Genomic DNA, 10,501 nt, shown 5'->3' with positions numbered 1-10,501 from the left:
ATTACACCTTCATGAGGTATAATATTACCCCATTTCATAGACACTTTGAAGATGTGACTTAAATAATTAAAGCAAATTGCCAAGACCCAGAGACAGTATGTCACCCATTTCTCCTTGACCCAAAACCTGTCATTGTAACATCGTACTTTCTCCCAATGTTGTGACCTCTGATATTAGCAAGTCAGACCAGGTCCAACTTGGGAAGATTTATGATAAACAAGTGAGAAGGTTGGATTTTATTCCAAGGAATATAAGATTCCATATATATATTTTTGGAGCTAGCAGTGATAGGATCAGAGATGTGCTGTAGAAGGGCATCTCTTAAATTCCTCAAATCCAAGTGCTCACGTGTGGAACTAATTGGACACTTTAAAGTGCAGACTGCAATGTGAAATTACAGTGACTTGTGTCTTTGGCTCATATGATGTCAGAAATCATTCAGCCCAGCTCCCTCAAAGAAACCTTATATGCCTTCTATAATACCTCAAATGATAAATTCTCTGGGCACACAGGATTGAAAGCATAATGAATATGACCTGATTTACTTGCATTCTGAATGTGCCATTTTAGACCATACCTTCTGCATGGCGGTTTTCATCTCCGTGTTTCTCAGGGTATAGATGAGAGGATTCAGCATGGGGGCAATCACAGTGTAAAACACGGAGATTTCCTTATCCTTGTTCTCACTCCCTGCAGGTAAAACGTAAGTATAGATACAGGGCACAAAGAATAAAACCACCACCATTACGTGAGAACTGCAGGTGGAGAGAGCTTTGCGTCGCCCTGCGGAGGAGCGGGTCCTAAGATTATATAATATGAGTATGTAAGAAGCCACCAGAACAAGAAAAATGACAACCACCACCATCCCTGAATTAGCAATCACTAAGATACTAACAACACGAATGTCTCTGCACACCAGTTTCAAAAGAGGCTTCACATCACATATGTAGTGATCTATCTGATTAGGACCACAGAAAGGTAAGTTGAGTACCATGAGCAACAGAGCAATGGAGTGCCAAAAACCCACAGCCCAGGCCGTGAAGATCAACAGGTTACACCTCTGCCGGTTCATGAGGACCATGTAGTGCAGGGGCTTGACAATGGCAACATAGCGGTCAAAAGCCATGGACACCAAGATGAATATCTCCACACCCGCCAGCAAGTGGGCAGCGAAGAGCTGGGTCATACAATTGTTATAGGAGATGTTTTTTCTGGCGGCGCCTAAGTCCCTGATTAGCCTGGGGACCACGGTGGAGGTGTAGCAGAGATCCATGAGGGAAAGGTGACAGAGAAAGTAGTACATCGGCTGTTCGATTAGATGGCTGCAGGTGATTGTGAGCAAGATGATGACGTTGCCCATTAAGACAGCCAGGTAACAGAGCAGGAACCAGAAAAAGAACAGGAGCTCCATTTGCTTATTTCCCCACAGACCCATGAAAACAAATTCTGTGACATTGTTCTGATTTTCCATGAGGTTGAGGTAGGTCCAGGGACACAATGGAAATTTAATTCATCTGAAATGATACAGAACATACGACACGTTTAAGAGTACTTTTTTGGAGGATATTTACACTGAAAAATATGTAGGTCACAAAGGAACTATTGCATTTAATCTTTTAAATCCCTCTGGTTTGATGCCATTATTATATTTCAAATGATACTTCATGAGAGCATACTTTATGCTGGGAGGTTTTACAAACACTTTGCATGCATTTAATTCATAATATCCAAATAGTTGCTATTCTGATACTCATTTGACAAGTGGGGGAACAAAAATGGGTGGGTTTGGATAATAATACCAATTCTTTCAGATATTAAGTAGCAACCTAAGATATGATCCTGTATCTGATGCTAAGTTGTATGCTCTTGAGAGCTATGCTACATTATCCACTGACCAAATGGACTTCCGTCTATTTTCAACCTCCTTAAATAGTATGGTTTTTTTTTTCATCTCTAGCATTAGCACACAAATAAATGTAAGTAATCCCCTCCCCTTCTGTATGCCACATATAATAATTTATAAAATCCCAACCTAACACCACATTCTGTGCATTGAGTGGAATTAATATTCTTTAATTTTTTTTTTTCGTTTTTTCAACGTTTATTTATTTTTGGGACAGAGAGAGACAAAGCATGAACGGGGGAGGGGCAGAGAGAGAGGGAGACACAGAATCGGAAACAGGCTCCAGGCTCTGAGCCATCAGCCCAGAGCCTGACGCGGGGCTCGAACTCATGGTCCGTGAGATCGTGACCTGGCTGAAGTCGGCCGCTTAACCGACTGCGCCACCCAGGTGCCCCTGGAATTAATATTCTTGAAATGAAAGCAAAATCAAGGTTCTTAATTGTAGCAGATAAATAACCTGAATTCATTGATAACAAATCCAGTGACTGTCCTTCTTGGCACTTCGGTCAAGAGTCAGGACATGGAGATACAGAAAATAGGTATTTGGAAACACTATTTGGGCCTCTGAAAACAGGAACACGGGTTCTTGTTATATAAAAGCTTTCACTTTTTCCTAATCATTCTAAATACACATTTCAGAGGTTGCTGTTAACATGTTAGAAACACTGAGGACAGGTAGTTGTTGTCTGGTACATACTGAAGAACCCAGTGTGATTAAAGAATGTCCTGCATATTTAGCGTTGCGTTTAGAACAGTGCAACCACTTAGACGCAGAGACCCAGAAGCAGAGAGTGAATATGTGGAAACATCACCTTTTACCCATAACCAAGCATCCTCCATGGCAAAATCATGATTTGCCTAAAAGACTATTGATGTCTCGGAATTACTTTAATGGTACCAACGGCGGAACAGTATGATGTAGTGGACAGATCCCTCATCTAATGATCATGCAGGTGAGCATCCAGGCTCCCGTGTCTTGTTAACTATTTTTTGTTCACACTGAGCAATCCATTCTCCCTGATCCTCCCCCTTCAGCTGGTACGTGGAACTAAAACTTCTGGATCCAAGAGCAAAATGAAGTCCATTTAAGAATATACAATAGAAGGCCTTATCATTCCAACTTGTCAGGTCCACAGAAGAGTACCCCCAACAATGTTTGAAGAGGAACAAATGGTTATATAAGAAGATACGTACCAGCATTTTCATCAGCTGATTGCCTTTACCTGTGGATTTTGTTTTCTGCCACAACGGGACGGATTGAAGAACTTATATTCGACACACATTGAAGTTAAGGAGAAAACATTCTGTTGGTGTAAGTTTGTTCTGATTTCCACATTGGGATTAGCAAAGTACTTTTATGTATAAATTGAGAATATCCAAGATGAATGTTTGTTTATATGGAAGAATATGATCAGTTAAAGGACATATAGAAATCCCAGAGTAGGTTTTCATTAAAGTTGTAGAATAAGAACTAGAGAATCAAAACCGTAGACAATGCAACTTTTGGTTTAGAATGTTTGCCGACATTGGCATAAGCCTCAACATCTAACAGGTGGTCCAGTGCTTCTCAACCTACAATGCTTAAATATCAATTGTAAAAATAGAAATCAGTATAGAAAAAGATCCTTCCAAGCAGCTCCCATAAACTCTGTGCCGGGAATCTTCTGGGGAAAAAAAGAAAAAAATGAATTCGTAAAATCTCCCTGTGCCTGTTTCTTTCCTTTCCCTTCCCATTTTCTCTCTCCTTCTTACTCTCAAAATATCAACTATACTCACCCTTACTGGACTCACCCTTCTTCTTGTGATGATAGGAGATGATAAAATGCCTACACGATGAGAGGAAGGGAGGTGGATGAGATAGGCACAGGGAAGTAGGGTTAGGCTACTATTGACCTTCTCACAGTACATCAGATAGAGATCGTCTGCCTCCAGACCGTGGTTGACAGAAGGTCGCCGAAACCATGGAACATGAACCATGGGTAAAGGGGACTGCTGTATTATTGCCCCTGTTTTGCAAATAAGGGAACTTGCATCCAAGGTTACATAAATCCTAAGGGGGAGATCTCCATCTAAACCATTTCTGTATGATTTGGAAGCTGATGCTTTTTTTCATCTATGCTTAGATGTCTTCTCCTAAGTGAAAATAAAGGCTTAAAACCCTCATCAGTTGCACTCCAGCATTCTCCTGAATGCCCTCTCAAAATTGCCACCAAGAAGGGGAGCCTGGGTCGCTCAGTCAGTTAAGCATCTGCCTCTTGATTTCAGCTCAAGTCAGTATCTCCCAGTTTGTGAGTTCAAGTCCTGTGTCGGGCTCTGTGCTAAAAGTGAGGAGCCTGCTCGGGATTCTCTCTGTCCCCCAACCCTCTCAAAATAAATAAATAAACTTTAAAAAACACCAATGAAACTACAGAAGAAATTAAAATTTTTAATTATGACATCAAATTTTGTATTAAGCGAAGACTTGTGGAAATCATAATGATTTCATCTTTATCTATATATTATATGTATTTTTATATATAATATTGTATATAAATGTCAAGGTGATCCTTCTGGAGGTTCCCTTTACTCTCGGTGTCTGTGTTATATTACAGCAGACATGGAGCATCTCCAACTCTCCTGTGAATCTTCCATCCAAAGAGCCTTTCACGAAAACATTGTTGGGAATACCTTGAGTTAAAGCATGAGAGGGTCCTGAGGGGAAATCTCCCACAGGCATTTTACAGAAGCCGATGTGTGTGTGATTATAATTTAAAAAATACAGCCCATGTTATTATAGCGGTCATAGAGACGACCTTGAGGCTTACTTCATTTATCTCTAGTAATTCAATACTTCTGAATGTTGTAATACTGATGTAATATGGGCATCTATTTTTCTCTCCCCCTTCTCCTAGAATAATTTCATCAAAGCCTGGAGATATGTATTACATACACATATAGATTTTAAATTGTTCATATCATCTAATGAGGTAGATATGCAAAGAGAGTTAGAAGAGTATTAATATTTTACTCATCAACATGGAATCATTGCCATTAGCATGAAGATTTTGAAATTATCCTCAATGGTTAATTACACCCATTGGAAACTTAGAAGTCATGCACATTGTTTTGTGTTACCAGGTATCATGTAATATTAGGGTACAAGTTAGGATTTGGAAAGTGCCACAATGCATCGTTAGTTATTTTCCTTATTTTAGTTTATTTTTGTTTTAATTTGAGTAAATCAGGTTTAATAAATTGAAGCCCTTAGTTCACGCTAGGTCCATCCAAGGTCTAATTTTATTTTATTTTTTCTGCATTGCTCATTTCCACGTCTGCTTACCACTTCTCTGCCCCCACTGTACTCGATCATACTCGACTCCATGAGCCCCATGACCTTGCACATTCCTTGTGATTTTCCTCTAATTGTCCACGTCGTAAAAATAACCTCTCGCAACACTCTTTAAATAATGGTAGTTGCCTCTGTCTTCTGGCTGCAGACCCTGCTTCATGCATGCACTTAATAATGTAGCCTCTAAGTGCACACAACAAGGTTAGAGAAATCCACATGAGGAAAAATATGAATCCACCTTCACAGTGGAAGATGGCAATGTTCCTTTTTCAATTATTGGTGAGGAGACAAGGCAGGAAGTTCAGAGGGTCTAAAAGATCTGAACAACAGAACTTAAAATATATAGAAATGTCTGTAAAATTACACATCTAGCAAGGAGTATATATTTTTGCATGCATAGATAGAATATGCATAAAATTGGTTATTAGATTATTTTTAAAAGTCTCACCATATTGTAAAGAAGGAAACAATACAAAGTTCTGAGCACAATAAATAGTAACAGTAGTTCAAGATTTAGATATAGGTGGTTCCGAATATAAACACACACACATATATACTATTAGGAAATTACATCTATATTCTGCAAAATAGCTAACTTGTTAAAAATTAAATCATACTGGAAAATTAAAAAAGTCCTAGACTTAAACTGTAAGGAACCTACTACCTGTCCAGGTTTATAGGAGGCAGGGATAGTGGTGCTTTTGAAGAAAATTATAACCTTAACATTTTCATTAGAAACAAAGAAAATCTGAAAAAGATGCTATCTTTAGAAGACAGGAGCACATAAAAAAGTAATAAGGCAAATGCCATATTATTTCACTCATGTGTGGAATTTAAGACACCAAACAGATAAACATACAGGAAGGGGGGAAGAGAAGAGAGGGAAACAAACCACATACCCTTAATGATAGAGAATAAACTAAGAGTTGGTAGAGGGAGGTGGGTGTGAGAGGGGCTAGATGGGTGATGGGTATTAAAAAGGGCTCTTGCTGTGATGAGGACTGGGTGTTGCACGGAAGTGATGAATCACTGAATTCTATTCCTGAAACCAATATTGTACTGTATGTTAACTAAATAAAATATAAATATAAGAAATGTTTAAAAAGTAATAAGAAAAAACATAAGGCAAATCATAGTAGAAACTAAAAGGAAACAAAAAATACAAATTTTAATGTGGGATCTTGGAAAAAGCCTTTCAAAATAGTTCAGCTTTTACCAATATGGATCAGTATAAAATAAAAAAGATAAATATATAATGTTAACGAAGGATAACATAACTACTGATAAAACTGGAGACGAAAAATATAAAATATTATCAACAACTAAATGCCAATAATTTTGAAGGCATACACAAACAAACAAACAAACAAACAAACAAAGTTGTTTCTACAAAAAATTATACCCAAACTCACTTCAGAGGAATTACAAAAGATGGCTAGTCTATAACTAGTAAAGAACAGAATTCATTAAAATTAATCCCGTAAAAGAAATACCAGTCACAAATGGATTTACAACATTTTATCCAAATAGATTACTCCACTCTTTTACAGAGTTTCCATTAGATGAGGAAAAATCAAACTTTCATCCATTCATTGTGAAAGACTAGGTTTCAAGGAAATACAATTGTTCACTGGTGCTTTTCCTCCTGAAATTAAGACTGTAAAAGTCTTAAAATATTAAATTACTTTAACTGTGTATAAAAATTAACATTCCATTACCAAGCTTTATCCATTCTATAATAGGTTTATTATTAGAAACTTGATAAATATACCCACAAAAGTGGAAATTAAAAGCGAAAACCCAAATAGTCATTTCAACAGATGCAGAAAAAGTACGTGATAAACTTGTATGTTTATCATATAAATGTTTACCAGTATTAAATTCAAAAGTATGTTAATGATATAAAGGAATTTTCTGGACGCTAAAAATAATGGTTCTTAAAAGCTCTACTGAAAACATTATCCTAAAGGGATTAAGTTAGATATATTCTCCCTACATCAAGAATGAGACAAAACGATGGGGCGCCTGGGTGGCTCAGCCAGTTAAGCATGGTATTCTTGGTTTCTGCTCAGGTCATGATCTCACAGTTCGTGAGTTCTGGCCCCACACTGGGCTCTATGTTGGCAGCGCGGGGCCTGCTTGGGATCCTCTCTCTCCCTCTCTGTCCGCCTCTCCCCTTCTTGTGCTCTCTGTCTCACAATAAACAAATAAACGTAGAAAAAAAACGAATGAGACAAAAATGTTCATTTCTATCGCGATTTCTATTCAACACTATTATGCAGCGCAGTAAGACAGAAATCTGATATGCAGGTAATGGGAAGGAGGACATAAAGTTGATATTATTTGCAGATGACATGATCATTCACATGCAAAATCCAAAAATTTTATAGAGATGATTAGAAATAGCAGAGCTGCATAGTGCCAACCATAAGATTAATATACAATATTCAATACATGTCTATTTGCCATCAATAAACAATAAGACATGTAATTAAAATAGACATGATTTACACTTGTATTAGATAATGAAATATGAAGCAACTAAGATTTTCTTTAATTTGTTGTGTAGTATTCTGTTGTTTGGCTATGTCACAATTTGCTCATTCATCTACTAGTAAATTTTGAGATTATTTACAATTTTGGGCTATTACAAATAAACTGTTAGAGTCTTTGTATGCACATACGCTTTTCTTCTTCTTGCCTAAATACCAGCGGACTGTCTGGGCCACATGTTAAGTGTCTGTTTAGCTATTTAAATCACTGCCTAGGATTTCCCAAAGGTTAGGAACTATTAAACCTATTTAAAAGCTACTACAACCAGTGGAATGATTCATGAAGAAAGAAGCTGATACGCTTTGGGAAGAAAACATTGTGGAATTTTAACTTACTCAGCATTTCCCACTTCCCAACTCAGTTGCAGCCAAGAGGATGATGGCCCACCTTCCTCATGTGGCTTTGCTGGTGCCACAACTTGACCTTGAAAACTTGGGATGGTATGTTTTGCACTTTTGGGGGCGCCCTGAAGAATTGGGTCACTAGCTTGATTTTGTTTCATCTACCTTAGAGACTTCTAGAGGCTGGAAAGACCTGCAGGGCAGATTTTATCAAAAGCATTTGAGCAAATGTACTGGCTACAACTGCCTGAGGCAAAGTATAAAATAAGGAAAGCAGTAAATCCACTGAAAAATTTAGGAAAAATGAGGTTTGGAAAGTAGATACATGTGAGAATAAGGGCTATGAGAACCACCTATGTATATACCAGGGAATCTAGAAAACCATCTCACCTCATACCATGCACAAAAATTAACTCAAAATGACACAGAGACCTACATGTCAAAGTGAAATATCCATAGTTAAATCCATAGAAATCCAGAAGAAACCATTTTGACCTAAGCAGTACACCAATATTTATTAGATACAAAATAATAAACATTAATCACAAGAAAAAAATTAAAAATTAGTATTCATCAAAGTTTTAAAACTGCTGCTATTCAAGTAACACCATTTTTTAAATGAACAATCTAAGGACTAGGAGAAAATTTTGTATATATACATAACATAGGTATGACAAAGACCTGTACTATATATAAAGAACAATTGTAACAGTGATGAGGAAACCAGAACCGTCATTTTTGAATTATGCAAAGGACTTGAACAAAATTACACAAAACAAGGGTTACCTATGGTCAATAATATGAAAAAAAAATCTCATCATCAGCCATCAGGAAAAGAAAATTAAAACCACAGCCATACATCACCACACGTCTCCTAGAATGACTCGAAGGAAAATCTAACAGCACCAAGTGACAAAGATGTGGAGCAACTAGGACTCTCCACTCGTGTTCTGCTGTCTCGCCACAATTTCAATATTGCCTAGTATTCTGTACTGACCAGACCATAAGTCCCTAAGATAACTCATTGGGAGCCTTGTAGAGTTTTTATTCACTTCCGTAGCTTCCTGATACATGTGAAAACCAGCTTTTGGAGTCTTGACTTTAAAAGGGCTGCATGATCTTATGCCCTCATCCATCTAGCTCTCAAGGAATCCTTAGCAGGTTCCAAAAAAGTTTTATTATTGCCAAGGAGACAGAAGTTCTCTATGTGACGTGAGTCAACGGATAAATTACATCACAAGCCCCCACACTGGAATTATGGCATTTTTCCATTCACAGGACATGTAGCTTTCTTAGACACCAAGTGTCACATAGAGAAGGGAACTCTCACATGGTTAGGTTCCAAGTACAAGGAATGCAATTCCCTATTCACAATTGGATATTTGTCAAACATGTCTCTTTAACATGGCTTTAACACAAGGCCTTTCCATCTGAGGAGATAATTAATTCCTGGGAGAGACAGTAGCAGCTACAGGACAAGGTCCTTGAACCTTTATGGAAACCTCTTTAAATATCCATGCAGTGCAAGTTGAAAATGGTTTCTGTTGATCACATTTTCCAGAGCAAGATTCATTCTGGCTGGAATGACCCATTTGAATGTGTTTCCTCCATACTTCTTGCCCCTTGCCCATGGGACCAAAGCCATCTGTAGATCTTTTCTCCAAAGTGTTTCAAAAGAATCCATTCTAAGTTCAAATCCCAGGTCTTCTGTAACAACTTTTTGAGGCTTTGGGCTAGAAGGGAAGCTTTTGACTTATAAAAACACTTCATTAAAAACTGGTAATTTGATATGGAATTATTTGAAGAGTCTCTTTCCAAGTGTCTCATATCTTTCATATTGAAAGTTACTTATCTAGAGAAGGTTCCTTTGAAGATGGGATTATTTCCAAAACTCTCCAAACATCAGGAAGACCTATGTCTGTAAGGTAAGTGTTCAATATTGCTGATGTGTCTTAAAGATTGTTACTTCCCACATGTATTAAACATTGTTTCTGTCCCTTCAAACATAGTAATGGAGTATTTTATCCTCACCCCATTTCTTCAAAAGATAGTTGGTAAATATCATTTACCTAAGTTGACAGATGAAAACTTTGAACTTCATGGAATTTAAGCCAATTGTATTGAACTTCATGGAATTTAAGCCAGCTGTCTGTCACCAGACCACTTACAATTGCAGTGAGGTATCCAGTTTAATAATCTAGATTAATCATGAGAGAGAAAAAAATATAAATATACTTCTCACATAGAAAAGACTGAAGTATGAATACAAATGACATATACCATCAGCCATTTAGTCCAAGCATGAGTGGAGAATTCTTCTTGGTAACAAAGGCTATGGATAATGGAGTCTGTATGCCTTCTTTAAAAGTAAAATTG

General features: G+C 37.4%; 1 protein-coding gene across 1 annotated transcript; it reads right to left on the bottom strand.

Annotated features, from left to right (window-relative positions):
• Nucleotides 1-541: 541 nt before the first annotated feature.
• LOC122482739 (olfactory receptor 4P4-like) lies at nt 542-1,471 on the bottom strand. The gene has a single exon (XM_043579038.1). It carries the CDS (start codon nt 1,469-1,471, stop codon nt 542-544), a length of 930 nt encoding a protein of 309 aa, XP_043434973.1.
• Between the last annotated feature and the right edge of the window lie 9,030 nt (nt 1,472-10,501).

The sequence above is a fragment of the Prionailurus bengalensis genome, chromosome D1 (genome assembly GCF_016509475.1).
Source record: "Prionailurus bengalensis isolate Pbe53 chromosome D1, Fcat_Pben_1.1_paternal_pri, whole genome shotgun sequence".
In the NCBI taxonomy this organism is placed as follows: Eukaryota; Metazoa; Chordata; class Mammalia; order Carnivora; family Felidae; genus Prionailurus; species Prionailurus bengalensis.
Note: the sequence above shows the minus strand (reverse complement) of the source record. Positions and strands in the feature narration are given on the sequence as shown.